At 42.2% G+C, this 19946-nt stretch overlaps 1 protein-coding gene across 3 annotated transcripts in view; it reads right to left on the bottom strand.

Annotated features, from left to right (window-relative positions):
- The window catches only part of SMG6 (SMG6 nonsense mediated mRNA decay factor), a 279430-nt gene that overhangs the window by 212442 nt on the left and 47042 nt on the right, over positions 1-19946 (bottom strand). For all 3 annotated transcript variants that reach the window (XM_053568504.1, XM_053568503.1, XM_053568502.1), the window contains exon 9: positions 2441-2502. In XM_053568504.1, coding sequence (XP_053424479.1) covers positions 2441-2502 — 62 coding nt within the window. The remainder of the gene's footprint in view (positions 1-2440; positions 2503-19946) is intronic.

The raw sequence follows: 19946 nt of genomic DNA, 5'->3' as shown, positions 1-19946 counted from the left end.
TATATCCTAAACATTCCCATATTCTAGGCCAAGATCTGTAACTTCTTTAGTCTCAAAAATTTCAGACAGACAGTGGTGGTTGCCTGTGGCTCAAGGAGTAGGTGATAAAGGTGGCGGGTTCAAACCCAGCCCCAGCCAAAAACTGCAACAACGACGACAAAAAAAAATTGGACAGACCTAAAAATACCTAGGGTAGTGTTTCTCAATGAGGGGCAATTTTAACCCCGCCAGGGAATATGTGGCAATGTCTAGAGACATTTTTAATCACCACAGTTCAGCTTGGGAGGTGTGCTTCTGGCATGTATTGGAAACAAACCAAGAATGTTGTTAAACATCATACAATGCACAGGACAGTCCCCCACAACAGAGAATTATCTCGCTCAAAATGTCAACATGGTACAAAAAAACTTAACAAATGTAGGGAAAGGAAAAAAGGAGAAAAAACATTGAGAGAAAAGGTAGCAGGGAAGAGAAAGATGAAAAAAAAAGATAACTAAAAACGACGCTCATGCCTATAATCCCAGCACTTTGGGAGGCTGAGGCAGGACAGGTGGAGGCCAGGATGTTCAAGACCAGCCTGGATAACAGAGACCTCATCTCTACAAAATTATTTTTTATCATTACAAAATTGTTTTTTTTTTTTTAAATCAGGCACAGTGGCACACCCCTATGGCCCCACATACTTAGGAGGCTGAGCCAGGAGGATCACCTGGGACCAGGTTTTTCGGGTTGCAGTGAGCTATGATTGTACCAATGCCTTCCAGCCTGGGTAAAAGAATGAGACCCCATCTCCCCCCTCCCTCCAAAAAAGGGAGAAAGAAAGAAAAATTTTAAAAGATAAATAAAGCGCAAGGGTACCATCAACTGTTATTTTAGGTGCAGTGCAACAGCATTTCCCACTATGATGTGTTATTTTATAAGATGATACTGACATCATCTCATTTACCTTGTAACTAAAGCTTCACGTTACCAGTACTCACTAGTGATTGGCTTGGATCTGCTATCACCTATTAGAATGCTAGATTCTTCTCTCTAGTCTTTCACAAGCTATCCATTTTTTATAACAATCGACTCATTCACACAACAAATATGAACTGAGCATGTACTACATGCCAGGTATTAGGCATACAGCGTTAGGCAAAAACTGTCAAGAGTAGACCTTACATTACCATGGCGTAAAGGGGAGAGACAGAAGCTTCTGATGTATCTAGTTTACTGTTTCTAAGTGAATTCGTTCACAATTCTTTGTACTGACAGAGATTCAACCATTGGCACTTCTCCAATTTTCCCAAGTCACTCTGAATTCGAAACCACCCTTGTAATGATGATCACTGTCACTCCTGCCCAGGTTGGTGCCAAATGAATATGTAATAAGCGCACTTTCTAGTTCATCATTCATAAAGCAGTGATTCTTCAAGCAGGCATAAGCCTTTCAACTTCTAAAAAAAGTTAAGTACAAAAGTATGTGGAAACTGATATAACTTCTACTCATGCTAAGAAAGGCTTCTAGAGCTTTACAGATAAACTTATAAGGTTATGACAGAAAGTAAAAGGAAAACATTGACAGTTATTGGAGAATTTATAATCCAAAACAAATCACCTTAAAGGGTAGCTCACAATAAAACCTCCAACTCAGAAAATACTAAAATCCATTAAAAGACTGGCCTAGGAGCACTGACACCTACTTCTCTAGTCACTCTCCTGTACTCAGGAGACTGAGAAGCACGCAGCAGACATCTACCCTTGAGTGCAGGTATTAAGTCAGGCTTTAGGATCCCTACGTTTCCACAGTCAGGAAGAACTCTATCTACCAAAGGAACACTCAGAATTCAATCTCTTTCTAGGGATTTAAGTGGTGAAGTGATAGGGTTCTGTACACACTATCTTCCCTGAGATTTATATGGAAATCCGTGGTGGATGGTGAAACCATATAACAACAGTCTTGGTATTTACTGAGATCAGCAGTATGATACAGGAAACTGAGCACAAAAGGAAGGGGTATGGGTCAGAAGGACACGGAGGAAAGAAAATGTTACTCTTGCCTTTAGAGAAAATTAGTGGACCATATTCTCCCTAAGGAGGACCCCCTGGCAGCTGTACCTAGGGATTTAGCATGACTGCCTTGAGGAGCTCATTAGGGACTGAGCTGGAAGGCAGAGGAAAGAGAAACCCAGAAAGATAGGGGTGGGGGGCTGGGGCAAGACTGTTTTTAAAGGGGGGGCTTAGTAAAGGCAGAGAAAGAAGAGTCAGAGAGATGGAGAGTAATATTTCCCAAACTTCATGAACACAGTAGGAGAAGCGTGAAGGGAAGAGAAGGTGGAGGCCTCTAAGTATTCACACCCTGTGCCCTCGGTTACAAACACAGTCTAGTTGCTAACAATATTAAATTCCAAAATGACTTGTAATGTAGGAAAATAAAATAAACATCCTGCACACTTACCCAATCCGGGTAAACAGCTTCCCATGGGCATGGAGAAAACTGAGGATGAACCTTTTGTTCAGCTGCATGGGAAAAAGGGAGAGGAGAAAACAATTAAACTTTCCCCAGTTTCCTGTTACTGAACAGAGTCCCCAGTGACACAATAACCTGGCCAGGGTCTAAGGGGTGGGCACTAGGGATGGGAACCAAATGGACAGGACCAAACTCTCACACAGACCCAGGGCACATGCCCAACAGCTGCCACTCAGCTGAGCCAAGATGACAGCCAGCTGAGTGAGTGAACAGCACCCTCTGCTGGCAATGGCACCTGTATGCAAAGAATCTGAACACAGTGAATCTGAATACAAAGGAAGGTGGCCTGCAGTTCTCTGTGATCTAAGAGTCACTCAAGCTCCGTAATGACGGAAATGAAACTCTGACAGAGGAAAGGATAATTGTGATGTGAGAGAAGTTTCTGATCTATTTATGAGCTATTTTTCTACCTATTCAAGAAAGCAGGACTCTTCTTTGATAACTAAGTGCAAGATAACCCATCATTACCCAGCTCATCAAATTGTACTTTATAAGCTTTTAAAACCAAAGTTCAAGTTCTAGGTCTAAAAGTTGAAAATTCAAAGTGTGTACAGGGGCCAAGCATGAAGTAGACTGGTAGCAACACACAGCTGGAAACTGGCATCTGGGTTTTTATGTGAAATCCTCTAGCTTTTAAATGATGGCCATTAATGAAAATAATTTAAACATTAAGAAAGCCATGAACTCACATTTGCCAGCCATATCCAGCCCATGACCCACCCATTTACAACCTTGGTTCAAAGTTCTAAAAAACCTACTTCTATCAAAACCAAGAAATCCTTCTGAGCAAAACAAGGGAGGAAAAAAAAAATTCAATTCAAATCTGAAGAAAAGTAGAGATACTCTAAAGCAGTGGTTCTCAACATTCCTAATGCTACAGCCCTTTAATACAGTTCCTGTGGGTCACGACCCACAGATTGAGCCCACAGGATGAGAACCGCTGCTCTAAAGACCAAATCTCCTTGTTATCACCCCTGGTCTCTTAGAAGCAATATATTCAGAACCCTATAGCTAGGTAGGAAGAGGGGTCCAGTCTTGATCTCAGGAGTCTGGTCAGGGCAAGGAGAAGTCTAGCACCACTTGAAAGTGTCCTAAGAGGAAAAACTCTTCAAATTTATCACACTACAAAACAGAACACAAACTATGGCAGCTCCACCTATTTCATATGGAAGCTAGGTGCAGGAATGACTTCACCAACAACTTCAACATCAAACTCTGCACCCAAGCTTCACTTTTGATTTTTGCCTTAAATGAATTACATTTAATTGATAATACTAAATCAACAACAATTTATGTAGTTAAAAAGTTCAGGATCTGGGCAGTGCCTGTGCTCAGTGGGTAGGACGCAGGGCCCATATACCCAAGAGTGGCAGGTTCAAACCTGGCCCCAGCCAAACTGCAACAAAAAAATAGCCAGGCGTTGTGGCGGGCACCTGTAGTCCCAGCTACTTGGGAGACTGAGGCAAGAGAATCACCTGAGCCCAGGATTTGGAGATTGTTATGGGCTGTGACGTCACGGCACTCTACAGAGGGTAACCGCTTGAGACTCTGTCTCAAGAAAAAAAAAAAAAAAAGATCCTGAACTTTTTTGTTTTTAGAGACAGTCTCACTTTGTCACCCTTAGTAGAGTCCCATGGCACCTAAAAAAAAAAAGATCTTGGATTTTTTTTTTTTTTTTTTGTGGTTTTTATGGCCGGGGCTGAGTTTGAACCCGCCACCTCCGGCATATGGGACCGGTGCCCTACTCCTTGAGCCACAGGCGCCACCCAGATCTTGGACTTTTTTTTTTTAGAGACAAGAGTCTCACTTTGTAGCCCTCAGTAGAGTGCCATGGCATCTACAAAAAAAAGATCTTGAACAGGGCAGCGCCTGTGGCTCAGTGAGTAGGGCGCCGGCCCCATATACCGAGGGTGGCGGGTTCAAACCCGGCCCCGACCAAACTGCAACCAAAAAATAGCCGGGCATTGTGGCGGGCGCCTGTAGTCCCAGCTACTCGGGAGGCTGAGGCAGGAGAATCACTTGAGCCCGGGAGCTGGAGGTTGCTGTGAGCTGTGTGAGGCCTCGGCACTCTACCGAGGCCCATAAAGTGAGACTCTGTCTCTACAAAAAAAAAAAAAAAAAAAAATCTTGAACTTTCTTTTTTTCCCCAAACCCACCACCCTCAGTATATGGGGCCGGTGCCCTATTCACTGAGCCACAGGCACCACTCAAAAAAGTTCAGGATCTTCAATGAAAATGTCCTATCAACATAGCAAGGCAGGTCAGGACCAGGGACAATGGGTTCCATCAACAGAAGGGAAAGGTGAGTAACAAATGCAAAATAAATTGCCAGTGGGTATACCAACATTAGCAACAAAACTTAGAATGCAGATCTCTAAATGTACTAATAAAGGAAGATGGTGAGAAAGAGGGACTTTCTCATGAAACATACCTGTGTTTAAGTTCCACCTCTGCCACACACCTGCTGGTGTGATCTGAGGCAACTGATCTAATCTCCCTAAGTCCCAGGTTTCCTTTCTACATAGTGGAGACAATTATATGTTAATGGATTGTTACACAGATTAAATGAGGTAAGGCCTACAAAACAGGCTTGACCTATTGTAAACACTAAATTGTTCCCTTCACTCTCTCCTAATAAAAGATAAAACAAGTGGTCAAAAGCTAACAACTGGAGAATCTGTGAGAAAGATATGTTGGAGTTTTTTTTTTTTTTTGTACAGACAGAGTCTCACTTTATGGCCCTCACTAGAGTGCCATGGCCTCACACAGCTCACAGCAACCTCCAACTCCTGGGCTTAAGCGATTCTCTTGCCTCAGCCTCCCGAGTAGCTGGGCTACAGGCGCCCGCCACAACGCCCAGCTATTTTTTGGTTGCAGTTTGGCCGGGGCCGTGTTTGAACCCGTCACCCTCGATATATGGGGCTGGCGCCTTACCGACTGAGCCACAGGCGCCGCCCTGTTGGAGTTTTTTATATGTTATTCTTACAACTTTTCTATAATGTTATTTCAAATAAAAAGGTAAAAATATACATTCTCTACTCCTATTTTAACTCAATTATCCCTCTTCTTTTTCCTTTTCTTTTTTTTTTGAGAGAGTCTCAAGCTGTTACCCTGGGATAGAGTGCTATGCTGTCACAGCTCACAGAACTTCAAACTCTTGGGCTTAAGCGATTCTCTTGCCTCCGCCTCCCAAGTAGCTGGGACTACAGGTGGCGGCCACAATGCCTGGCTATCTTTTTGTTGTAGTTGTCATTGTTGTTTGGCAAGCCCGGGCTGGATTCGAACCCGCTGGCTCCGGTGTATGTGGCTGGCGCCCTAGCTGCTGAGCTACAGGCTCCAAGCCTCAATTATCCCTCTTCCTATAGCTGTCAATTATAAATTGGTTAACTCATTCATGACCACAGTTATTTTTATACTTAAAGGGTACCTTGGGAAGAACAGAACAATACTAACCCACCTCATTCAAGACCTAATACTAACCCCTAAACCCCAAGGCAACTCAGAAATTTAAGCAACTTTAAACCAGTAAATAGCAGAGTTAGAAGTAGAACCTAGGTCTCAAATTCCAAACACAGATTTTCGGGCCAGGTGCAGTGGCTCATGCTTGAAATTCTAGTACTCTGGGAGGTAGAGGCGGGTGGATTGCTTGAGTTCACAAGTTCGGAACCAGCCTGAGCAAGAGCAAGACCCCATCTCTAAAAATAGCTGGGAACTGTGGCAGGCGCCTATAGTCCCAGCTACTCGGGAGGCCAAGGCAAGAGGATTGCTTGAGCCCAAGAGACTGAGGTTGTTGTGAGCTATGACACCATGACATTCTCCCCAATACAACTGAGACTGTCTCAAAAAAATAATGATTTTTCTTCTCTTACTCTACATCTGTCTCAGGATGAGAACTGGTGAGCTGATTTAATGAAGAACTAATGAGGGACTAAGAACTTAACCATAGTTCAACTTTTAGTTTTAGGTTGTCCTTACCAATTGTGTAGGAAACCTATACTGTTTGAACCACAATATCTCCTGGAGTATAAAGAAAGTCCTGGTCGGATGCGGTGGCTCACGCCTATAATCCTATACTCTGGGAGGCGAATGGTCTCAAACCTGCCCTGAGCTCACAGGTTTGAGACCATCCTGAGCCAGAGCAAGACCCTGCCTCTAAAAATAGCCAGACACTGTGGCGGGTACCTGTAGTCCCTGCTACTCAGGAGGGTGAGGCAAGCGAGTGAGGCAAGAGAATCGCTTAAGCCCAGAGTTTGAGGTTGCTGTGAGCTGTGATACCACAGCACTCTACCAAGGGCAACAAAGTGAGACTCTCTCAAAAAAAACAAAAGGAAAAGAAAAAAGTCCTAAGAGGCTTGCAACATCTCTGCTTCTAGATGTACTTTCCAAGGATCCTTCTCTTAAGGTAGTAAATGAAGTCTAATTACCTGAATTCATACTTGCCACTATCATTTTTTTTTTTTTTGAGACACGAGTCTCACTCCGTGGCCCTTGGTAGACTGCTGTGGCGTCACAGCAACCTCAAACTCTTGGGCTCAAGCAATTCTCTTGCCTCAGCCTCCCAAGTAGCTGGGTTACAGGCACCACCACAATGCCTGGCTATTTTTTGTTGCAGTTGTCATTGTTGCTTAACTGGCCTGGGCTGGGTTCGAATTCGCCACCCTAGATGTATGTGGCTGGCCCTGTAACCACTGTACTATAAGCAACTGAGCTATGTATTTTAACTATATCTAATAAAAAGTGAATTTCAAAGTATTGTTTTCAACTAGTAGTAGTGAAAAGAAATCTTAGGGAAATTTTTGAAGCTATACAGACATTCTCCCTGACCTTGGTTAATGAGAACCACTGCTTTACTTTTAGTTTGAAAGTATCTGTCACCCTAAACACAGTTTCTTTTTGTTGTCACCAAAAGCATTTCAATTAAAAAAGGAGCCCAAAAGTATATGCATCCTATTTATTTTACTCTATTTTGTTCTAAGACACCTGAAGGGGCAGCACAGATGCATCCTAGAGTTAAGGCCTGTTATGTGGAGGAAGCAGATTTGTCACATTTATCAAAATGGGCCTTAATAACATTCCCACCTGATAATATGAAGTCAACAAGCACTGATGCAGACCTTTGGAGAACGCGTAACTTGATACCAAGTCCACAATCAGGAAAGCGTCTCCAGTCTGAGCTTTCTCCCTCTCTAGCACATTGCTATGGACGACTGGCTCCCATTTCTACAACTTTTTTAACGATACATCTGGGTAGAGAGCACTGGCTCTGGGAGGCTGAAGCAGAAAAATCACTTGAGGCCAGGAGTTTGAGACCAGGCTAAGCAAAAGCGAGACCCAATCTCTATTAAGAATAGAAAAAATTAGCTGGGTGCTGTGGTGGGTGCCTGTAGTTCCAATTACTTACGAGGCAGAAGTAGGAGGCAGCTACTCTGGAACCCAAGAGTTTGAGGTTACAGTGAGCTGGATTGTGCCACTGTACTCTAGTCAGTATGACAGAGGCAAACTCTCGAAAAAATAAAACAAAGCAAACAATACACCTCCATAGTCTCCCTCAGGTGGAGAAAAAAATGTTACTCCTTAAACTGTGAGACTACCTGCAGATCTTTCTAGTACATTTACATTCCACTCATAAGAAGTTTAAAAACTTTCTTCGGCGGAGCCCTGAGCCCCACACCAATTCCTGAGCTTAACCCAAGAGACACTAAAGGCAATCAATACAGGTCCCCAGACACTCACAGTAAAGTCTGTCTTGTTATTATTCCAGCACTAAGAGTATCATGTTTTGGATTGTTCCTCAACTGTAAAATGGGATTTCTAACACTGACATTACCTAACTCAGAATTGAAGTATGAAATGAAATAATATAAATAAGTACTTTTTTTTTTTTTGAGACAGTCTTACTTCGTCACCCTTGGTAGAGTGATGTTGCATCACAGCTCACAGCAACCTCAAACTTTTGGGCTCAAGTGATCCTCCTGCCTCAGCCTCCCAAGCAGCTGGAACTACAGGGACTCGCCACAACACCTGGCTAATTTTTCTATTTTTAGTGGAGACAGGGGTCTCACTCTTGCTCAGGCTGGTCTTGAACTCCTGAGCTCAGGCGATCCACCCGCCTCAGTCTACCAGAGCACTAGGATTACAGGCGCCAGCCACTCTGCCCAGCAAAATTACTTTGAGGAGCAAATGTTTTTTACAAGCCCTGAAATTATCATTCAAAACTGTATGTAAGTGTTTTGTGAACTGTGGAGAAAGGAAAGGAAAAAAAACTGTTCAGAGGCAGCAATGCCACACAGCAGTGCAATGCAACAGAGTGGATTCTGAAATGTGCCCGATTTCAATTCCTAAAGAGTTATTATTTCTGCTTCTAACTGGCCATGTGGAAAACTGAATTTCTGAAAGTGAATCATGATTTTAAGGATAATAAGAGTACTCAGTTTTGGGGGTGGCGCCTATGTCTCAAGGAGTAGGGCACTGGTCCCATATGCTGGAGGTGGCGGGTTCAAACCCAGCCCCGGCCAAAAAACCACAAAAAAAAAAAAAAAAAAAAGAGTACTCAGTTTTAAAAGAAATTCCAATTTGTATCTTTTAAGTGTTTTGTGGGAGCATAAATTATCATTCTCTTATCTGTCTGGAATGTCTCTATTTTTACGTACATAAAGTATTTTTTAAAAAAAACAAAACCTTGCTGCATTTTTAAATGGGGGGTTTATCCTCTTAGATACAAGACAACATAGGTAAAGACCAATTTCACAAGTACCTATTAGTAAAATATCCAGGACTTCCAGAGCATTTCGTTACAGCCCATTTTTCGGTCTCTCTAGAGGAGGATGTGAGTACACTGGTCACCCCACATGCGTCACCCTCATGGCCATGCTCCTATAACAGGCACAATAGACAGCAAACCAACAAGACAGGGTCCCTAATGCCAAGGAGCCTATAGTGTAAGAAAATAAAATAGCATATCATCTTGCCAATTTCCCTTTTGTACCCCCGCACCTAAGATAAGAACTACCAACTATGAAGGTGCCAGAAGGCACTGTTTCCCTTATGTCACTATCATTAAATGAGGAAGGGGGTAGTGGGACCCAAGAAGGTTTGATAAAATAAGGAAGGGAGATCTGGCACATGAAATGTGGAAACCTATCAGTAATGCAATAATCATTTTATAGAGATAAAAGTTATTCGTTAGCACTTTTAGCATTTTTATTTCCAGGATATAAAGAGTTATAGGCAAGCCATGCAGTATGACTCAAATGTCATGTAGGAACATAGAGCAAATCAAAATCAATCCTTACACTCAATCCTTCACATGAAAGCTATATCCCAGTTATAACCTAAGAATAGGGAAAAAGGGGAAAGGGAGGGGAGGAAGGGGGGAGGGAGGCGGAAGAAGGGGGACTAATGGGATTACACCTGCGGTGCATCTTACAAGGGTATATGTGAATCCTAGTAAATGTGGAATGTAAAGGTCTTAGCAAAATAACTAAGAAAATGCTACAAAAGCTATGTTAACTAATGTGATGAAAATGTGTCAAACGATATATGAACCAAGTGTATGGTGCCCCATGATCATACTAATGTACACAGCTATGGTTTAATAAAAAAAAAAAAAAGTTTGAAAAAAAAAAACAAAAACAAAATCAATCCTTAAATTTCAGGCTTGGACCAAAGAGCTGGACTAAGGCTGAGGTAGAGCATGGATGGCAATTACTCCTCACCTTTACTTTTTCTTTTTTTTTTTTTTTTTTTTTTTTGTGGTTTTTGGCCGGGGCTGGGTTTGAACCCGCCACCTCCGGCATGTGGGACCAGCGCCCTACTCCTTGAGCCACAGGCACCACCCACCTTTACTTTTTCCACCCCTGAACTGTCCTGGGCAGGATGACAGCTCAATTAGCTATAATTAAGCACAAGTACCATGTAGCGTTGGCTGGATCTAAGTTATATGAATTAAAGTGTAAAACTTGTCTTTTAAAACCACCTCTTTTGTACACTTTGAAACACAAGCTCTCATCCTTACACTGCAGTTTAGTGCTGCCTCAACAAAATCTTAAAGCAATTCACTTGTTGTTACTCCATTCTCTCTCCTACTTAAACCAACAGACTGAGGAAAATTGGGCTACATGTCCAATCAGCAGTCAGCCCCAGAAAACCCAGCTGGTAAGCGGAGGGAGAGCTATGCTCAGAGTGCGTGGCTAGCTCTCTTGAGGGAAACGAGTACCAGGCATAAAGGAAAAGGAGGAAGGAATACATAGGTATTCTGTATTGATTGCTTTTATGTGTTTAAAAACATAAAACAGAACAGAATGGTATGAACAAAACCTTAAGAGTTAAAGAAAGACCTAGGTTCAAATTCTGGTTATGCCATCTATTTGCTATGTAACTCTCAGCAAATCACATCAACTTTCTAAAACTTTTTCTTTCAATGATTAAATGAAAAGACTGAGTGAGATCAGTATTGGTGATTCTATAACCCTGAGTGTGTGTGCATCACCTAAATAGGTTTTGTGAAAAAAATACAGATTCTCCAGTTCTACAGAATCAGAAACCATAGAGTAGGGAGAAGGACTTCAAATTAATATGGATATTTTTAAGACACAGGGTTTTGGGTGGCACCTGTGGCTCAAAGGAATAGGGCGCCAGTCCCATATACCGGAGGTGGTGGGTTCAAACCCAGCCCCGGCCAAAAACTGCAAAAAAAAAAAAATAAATGAAAAAATAAATTAGGGCGGTGCCTGTGGCTCAGCGGGTAGGGCGCCGGTCCCATATGCCGGAGGTGGTGGGTTCAAACCCAGCCCCGGCCAAATTAAAAAAAAAAAAAAAAAAAGACACAGGGTTTCACCAGGCACAGTGGCTCATGCCTAAAATCCTAGCACTCTGGGATGCTAAGGCAGGTGAATCGCCTGAGCTCAGGAGTTCAAGACCAGCCTGAGCAAGAGCAAGACCTGTCTCTAAAAACTAGCCAAGCGTTGTGGTCGGTGCCTGTAGTCCCAGCTACTCAGGAAGCTGAGCCAAGAGGTTTGCTTGAGCCCAAGAGTTTGAGGTTGCTGTGAACTACGATGCTACAGCACTCTACCCAGGACGACAAAATGAGACTCTGTCTCAAAAAAAAAAAAAAAGAAGAAGAAGGAAAAATAAACAGAGTTTCACTATATTGCCCAGACTCGCAAGTAACTGGGACTACAGGCATGCACCAATGTATCCAGCCAGAATCAGCACTATCAGCATTCCTGGTTATTCTGAAAGATGATCAGATTTAGGAACCACTGGGCCAGCTCAAAGGTTGGCAAATTATAGTCCATGGGTCAAATCTAGCCTGCCACATGTTTTGTATGATCTATGAGCTTAAAAAATGTTTCTATATTTAATGTTGAAAAAAACAAAGTAAAATTTGAAATTCATGAAAATTACATGAAATTAAAATTTCACTCAGTTCAGCTGCTCGTGCCTGTAATTGTAGCACTTTGGGAGTCAAAGGCAATAGGATTGCTTGAGGCCAGGAGTTTGAGACCAGCCTGAACAACATGGAAAGACCCTATCACTATAAAAAATGTTAAAAAATTAGTTGGGTGTGGTGGCATGTGTCTATTGTCATAACTACTCAGGAGGCCAAAGCAGGAGGATCACATGCACCCAGGAGTTTGAGGTTGCAGTGAGCTATGATCACCCCACTTCATTCCAGCCTAGGCAACAGAGAGAAAACAGAGCCTCTTTAATGGGGGGGGGGGGGGAATTGGGTGTGGTGGCTCATGCCTATAATCCTAGCAGTCTACCCTGTTTCCCCGAAAATAATACATCCTCCGAAAATAAGACCTACTTACAGGATAGATAAGACGTCCCCTGAAAATGAGACCTAGCGCATCTTTGGGAGCACACCTTAAAATAAGACACTGTCTTATTTTTGGGGAAACAGGGTAGGAGGCCGAGGCAGGTGGACTGTTTGAGCTTAGGAGTTGGAGGCCAGCCTAAGCCAGAGACCCCCATCTCTACTAAAAATAGAAAAACCAGCCAGGCATTATGGCTGGTGCTTAGGAGGCTGAGGCAAAAAGATCACTTGAGCCGAAGAGTTTGAGGTTGCTGTGAGCTATGATGACACCATGGCACTAAACCTAGGGATAAGTGAGACTCTGTCTCAAAAATAAATAAAATGCAGTTTCTCTAAATTTCTAATGAAATACTCATTTGTTTAGATATTGCCTATGGCTACTTTCCCCTACAAAGGCAGAGTTGAGTACTTGCAGCAGAGAGTATATGGTCCACAAAGGCTCAAATATTTATTAAATACTATCTGGCTCATTATGGAAAAAGCCTACCAATTCCTGGGATAAATCACCTAAACACTGGTATTGCAAAAATTTTTTCTACCTATGTAGCACTTGAGGGCTAATGCACACATACACTGGAAACAACAGTTCTCATGGGCTAGGAGATGAAGAGTGGTAGTAATGAAGAATGTGGTCTAAGAGACCTCCCCTCCCCTCCAAGATATTCTGATATCCACCCAGCTCTCATCGCTACGGAAGCATCACCAATTTACAGCATTCCTTCCCACAAATGCAAGATTCTAAATAAATACAATCTTTCTTTCCCAGCTGCTGTGCAAACACCATCTTATCTATGATAGCACAACAAAACCAAATGGCAAAGACTGCTGCTCTCAAAGCTTTTCAATTCAAACACTCCAAAAACTACAGAGAAATAGGCTTGGTGCCCATAGCACAGTGGTTACAGTGCCAGTCACATGCACCAGGGTTGGCAGGTTCGAATCCAGCCCAGGACAGCTAAACAACAATGACAACTGCAACAAAAAAATAGCTGGGTATTGTGGTAAGCGCCTGTAGTCACAGCTACTTGGGAGGCTGAGGCAAGAGAATCAATTAAGCCCAAGAATTAGAGGTTGCTGTGAGTTGTGACACCACAGCACTCTACAGAGGGTGACAAAGTAAAACTCTGTCTCAAAAAAAAAAAAAAAATACAGAAAAATATAAATGGGGCACTCCAGGTTCCCACCTTAGAAGTTACTATGGGCTAAGTGACAGGGTAGAAAAGAGGATATACCCAAGCCCAATAGAGATTTCATTTAAGGAAGAGGGCTCCTGGACATTTCTCCAAACAACTCTATCAAGAGAAAGTACCAGATTAAGATTTATGACTCCCTATGCTGTAGTGTGACTGTCTCTAGGAACCAACTCAAAAGTGCCATCAGCTTAAAAAGAGAGAAAGTTCACCCAAAGGACAACACTGTTGCTCTGACTGGGTCATTTTCTGAATGACTCTTCTTTCTGACTCATCTCTCTCAGAGTCTGGGAACTCTCATAACCATCCACCCAAATAGCAGGGGAGGTGGGAAACCATTTGTCTACACTGCACAAAGAGAGAAGAGAAAATGAGTGAAGCTCTTACTTTATGATCAAGAAATGGGCAACCAGACTGACAGTTCTCCAAGGGTATATCTACAAGGTCAAACCCATCTTATAAATGAACGCATCAAGAATATAAGGACAGTGAGGTCCTTCTCACACATCGAGCCATTCATTTGTTCATTCAACAAAACTTACTGAGCACTGTCTATGTACAGAATACCGTGCACAATCTGTGAACAAGGCAGACACAATCTTTGCTCTGTGAGTGACAGACAACTATAAAATGCCATAATTGGGCAAGGAAAGGATGCTATGGAAATACATAGCCAGAGTACTGAAGATATCCTCACAGAGGAAGAAAGACTTAAGTTGAAACCTAAAGCTTGAGGAGATTAATCCACTGATTTTGAAGGGGGTAGGCAGTCATGCTTTGATGTGTCATAAGCAAAGGGAAGAGCATGTATGATGGTCCAAAGAGTAATACATTGTGGAAAAGCTAGAAGACTGATTCTGGAAGGAGGCCAGAGAAGTAGGCAGGACCAAGTTGTACAAGTCCTGTTAAAAAGTTATTCTTTTTTTTGTTTGTTTTTTGTTTTTGAGACAGATTCTCACTTTGTTACCCTTGGTAGAGTGCTATGGTGTCACCGCTCACAGCAACCTCAAACTCTTGGGCTCAAGCGATTCTCTTGCCTCAGCCTCCCGAGTAGATGGTACTACAGGCGCCCGCCACAACCCCTGGCTATTTTTAGAGACGAGGTCTCACTCTGGCTCAGGCTGGTCTCAAAACTATGACGCTCAGGCAATCCAACCACCTCGGCGTCCCAGTGTGCTAGGATTTCATTTTTAGAGATAATTTATTCTGATTTAATTTCCATTCATTCATTCAGAGACAGGATCTCTCTCTATTGCCTGGCCTAGAGTGCAATGGCATCATCATAGCTCGCTACAACCTAAGACTCCTGGGCTCGAGCAATCCTCCCACCTCAGCCTCCCAAGTAGCTGGGACTATAGGTACACACCTGACTAATTTTTCTATTTTTTGTGGGGTAGGGTCTCACTATGTTGCCCAGGCTGGTCTCAAACTCCTGGGCTCAGGCAATCCTCCTGTCTTGGCCTCCCAAGGTGCTAGGATTATAGACCTGACCTATCACACCTGGCCTCAATGATATTTTTCAATGGCCTAGAATCAGGGGTCCTCAAACTGCGGCCTGCGGGCCACATGAGGCGGTGTGATTGTATTTGTTCCCGTTTTGTTTTTTTACTTCAAAATAAGATATGTGCAGTGTGCGTAGGAATTTGTTCATAGTTTTTTTTTTTAACTATAGTCCAGCCCTCCAACGGTCTGAGGGACAGTGAATTGGCCCCCTGTTTAAAAAGTTTGAGAATGCCTGGCCTAGATAGTAAGAGTGGCACTAAGTATATACTTACTAAATGACTAATGAAGATCCTATAAAGTATATGGATTTGATAGTGATTAAATGTTATCCTGGTTATATATATATATACACACACACACACATACACACACACACAAACTACAAAAGAAGTACAATACTATACCTGGCGTAGTTGACTCATGGCTGCAATCCTAGCACTCTGAGAAGCCGAGATGGGTAGATCACCTGAGCTCAGGAGTTCGAGACCAGCCTAAGCAAGAGCAACACCCCATCTCTAAAAAACAGCCATTGTTGTGGCAGGTGCCTATAATACCAGCTACTTGGGAGACTTAGGCAAGAGGATCACTGGAGCCCAAGAGTTTGTTGCTGTGAGTTATGACACCATGGCACTCAACGGAGGGCAACAGAGTGAGACTGTCTCAAAAAAAAAAAAAAAAGTACAGTACTAATATTAATGTTGTAGGAAAATAGCATATTCATTCCTACGTGTGAGAATTTAATCTTTTATTACAGGACAATTTGGCAAAATTCCAATAAAGGTATTCAAAGGAAAAGAGAGTTCTGTGGGGATTTAAGGATTGTGATCATGAGTAGTAGCAGTTTCATCTGCTACATACCAGGCCAAGTGAGTGGACAAGAAGAGACCACAGTTAACATCAGAATAAATGCCAAAGTCCTTCCTATGGCCTACAAAAGGCCTCCATAATATTACTGCTCTACTCCTACCTCTTCCTGTCCTTGAATGTGTTTAGCACCTCCGCCTTTGTATTTACTGTCTAGCCCAGTGGTTCCCAAACTTTACAGTACATTGAAATTGCTTAGAGATCTTTTAAAAATATTGATGTAGGCTTCTATCTCCAGACATTCTTATTTAATTGGCATGGGGTAAGATTTGAGTATCAGGAATTTTAAAAGCTCCCAGGTAATGGTATAGCAAAGTATGAATACTATTACTGTAGTTTATTCTTTCACAGATAGATAGCACTTACCACCAAATGATTTACACACTACACAGAGATGGTTTCCCCTCAGTATCCATCTACATGGAATCCAGGACCCCCATGGATACCAAAATCTACGGTTGCTCAAGTTTCTTATAAAAAATGGTGAAGTATTTGCATATAACCTATACACATCCTAATGTATATGTTTTTTTCTTTTTTTGAGAAGAGTCTTGCTCAGTCACCCAGGCTAGAGTGCAGTGGTATCATAGCTCACTGCAACCTCAATTCTCCTATCTCAGCCTCTTTAAGTAGCTGGGACTACAGGCACAAACTATGCTCATTTTCCATTTTCTTTTTGAGACAGTCTCAAGCTGTGGCCCTGAATAGTGTCATTGTGTCACAGCTCGCAACAACCTCAAACTTGAGCTCAAGTATTCTCTTGCCTCAGCCTCCCAAGTAGCCAGGACTACAGGTGCCCACCACAATGCCCAGCTATTTTCTTGCTGCAGTTGTCATTGTTGTTTAGCTGGCCCAGGCTGGGCTAGAACCCACCAGCCTCAGTACATGTGGCTAACGCTGGTTACCGTAACCACTGTGCTACGAGCGCCAACCCCTCCATTTTCTTAAGGAGAGACAAGGTCTCACTCTTGTTCAGGCTGGTCTCAAACTCCTGACCTCAAGTCATCCTCCTACCCTGACATCTTAGAGTGCTAGGATTACAGGCATAAGCCACCACACCCAGCCCCTCATGTATACTTTAAATCATCTCTAGATTACTTATAATACCGAATACAGTGAAAACATTATGTAAATAGTTAGACTGTATTTTTTATCATTGTATTATTATTGCTTTTTTTTTTCCAATCTATAAATATGAAACCCATCAATACAAAGGACTGGCTGGCTGCATATGTATATCAACTGAACAAGGACTACATCTATCACGTTCAACACAGTTATTTCCAGGGTTGAACACGGTTATCTCCAGAGTGGGCTCATTGTCTATAAATTCTTAGTAAACAAACAGCCTTTCCAATCTGATCTTTGTTGTTTCTCCTGCATCTACATTTGGTGACAAAACCTGCACTTCAGTAACAAAGAATTACTTGTGGTACCCTAAGTTCACTATGTTCTTTACATTGCTATGACCTCTCTCTACCTAGAATGCTTTCTTGTGTAACAAAGTATTACTTTTCCTCACTTAAGCCTCCCCTGACCCTTTACTTCCAAGCTGAGCTTAACACCTTATCCTCCAGGATCAGAGGATATTTCATGTACTGATGTTACACTGGGTATCAGAGTGCATATAATTATGTACACACACGTATGTCTTTAGATCAGCTCCGTTCAGTATAACTTTCCATGATGATGAGAATGCTCCTTGCTGGCAATGACCAAGACAGTAGCCACTAGATACATACAAGTAATAAGCACCTAATGGATGGCTTCGTGAGGAAATGAATATTTATTTTACAGTTAGTGGCTATCATATTGATCAGCACAGCTCAAAACCATGATCACCTTTAGTGAATAATTCATTTCTGTATTGTAAGACATAGGAGTTACCCATAGGTAACAGTTGAGTAGATGGAGAGATGAATGAGTAAATGTTGGCTCCAAAGATCAGAATACCCACACAATTTCTGGCTCACCATATGGTAGGAGTAAAGGAAACACTCTAAACCTCAAACAGGGCTCAGCCAGTGGTAGCAAAGGACCAGAAGAACCTCTCTACCCAGTGGTCTTCTGTTCTGCCCAACTATACTACACAGGAGGCAGTGGGGCCTGCCACTTGATTTTTAACTATTGCACTGCACCTTTTAGAAGCTTGCAGCAGCTTCCCAACTACAGACAGGTTACATTTCCAGAGCCAGCTTAGTACTTTAGGAGTTAAAAGAACCCCAAGCTACTCAGACACAATTCAGACGTTAAGGGCTCAACTTTTCCCAGCTAAACAAAACAAGTGTATCATACTCAACCACCTTATAATAATAACGGTCAACACTTCTATGGCATCTTCTATGTGTAACACACTACCTAAGCACTTTATGTGCATTAACTCGTGTAACCTTAGAACAATCCTGTAAGGTTAAATACTACTATTACTGTCACAGTATAGAGAGGTAAACTGCACACAGACAAGGTAAGTGACTTGCCCAAGGTCAACCCCAGCAGTGTGGCTCCAGAGTCTAAGCTCTTTATCTTTCATATTAAAAAAGGCAACCTTCCCATCAACCCATGAATGGATTAATAAACTGTGGTATATGTATACCATGGAATACTATTCAGCCTTTAAAAAAGATGGAGACTTTACATCCTTTATATTAACCTGGATGGAGCTGAAACACATTCTTCTCAGTATAAGTATCACAAGAATGGAAAAGCAAATATCCAATGTACTCAGTACTAATATGAAGCAGTAGATGAACTAATACATGACTACACAAGAGAAAAAACTCAATTCAATTCATGTTGGGTGGGGAGGGGAGGAAGGAAGAGGATTGGTGTGCTCTCATCTAATAGGCATAATGTAAGGGTACATGGCACACCTCTTGGGTGTGGGACACAACTACAACAGGGACTTTACCTAACAGGTGCAAACATTGTAACCTAATCATTTGCACCCTATTAATCTGAAAAAAATAAAAATAAATAGATAAATATTAAGGCAACCTGGAGCCAGGCACTGTAGTTCATACCTATAATCCCAGGCATTAGGAAGGCCAAAGCAGGAAGATCACTTAAGGCCAGGAGTTTGAGATCAGCCTGGGCAACATAGCAAGACCCCATCTCTAAAAAACAAAAAATAAAAACACATATAGCCAGGCATGGTGGTACATGCCTATAGTCCCCGCTACTTGGGAAGCTGAAGCAGTAGGATCGCTTGATCCCAGGTGCTACTACACTTCAGCCTGGCTAACAGAATGAAACCCCCATCTCTAAAAAAGAAACAAATAAAAAACTCACACAAAAAGGCAACCTTTTCAGCAGAACAAAGACAGATACTGGGAATGTATCCATAAAGACCAAAAGCTAAAGTAACGCCAAACAAAACCCACCAATGGTTTCAGCTGCCTTGCACTGAGAGACCACCAAGCCATTTCACAGATTAAGAGAAGTAGATATTTCCAGTTCAAATAGTACCAGTTGGTGAATTAATTACAAATTGATAGATGCACATAACAATCGTACCTTAGGATATTGCCAGCAAGAAAAAAAGATAAAATTGAACAAAAACTTGTTTTCCATGTCAATAAAATAAATTAAAACCCTAACTTTTTTTTTTTTTACAACTACAACAACAAAAAAAAAAACAGCCAGGCATTGTGGCAGGCACCTGTAGTCCCAGCTACTCGGGAGGCTGAGGCAGGAGAATCACTTGAGCCCAAAAGTTTGAGGTTGCTGTGAGCTGTGACACCACGGCACTCTACCGAGGGTGACATAGACTCTGTCTCAAAAAAAAACCTAACATTTTTCTAGATGAATCCACAATCTGCTTAATGAATAAGGAAAGAGTTCTTCAGGAATCAAGGAATATATGCACATTCACACAACTATCATTAAGGGCCCATGCACAGTCCAGAAAAATATCTACTAATAAAAACATAACCTCTGCCTACCCACCTACCATGATACAGGAAAGGGAGGAGTGAGAACTAATATCTTTGTCTTCTAACTGACAAAAAAGTAGTGGAAGGGAGGAGTGAGAACTAATCTAAGAACCTAAAGGAGAACA

The sequence above is a fragment of the Nycticebus coucang genome, chromosome 18 (assembly GCF_027406575.1).
Source record: "Nycticebus coucang isolate mNycCou1 chromosome 18, mNycCou1.pri, whole genome shotgun sequence".
Taxonomy (NCBI): Eukaryota; Metazoa; Chordata; class Mammalia; order Primates; family Lorisidae; genus Nycticebus; species Nycticebus coucang.
This window is presented reverse-complemented; position numbering and strand designations above follow the sequence as displayed.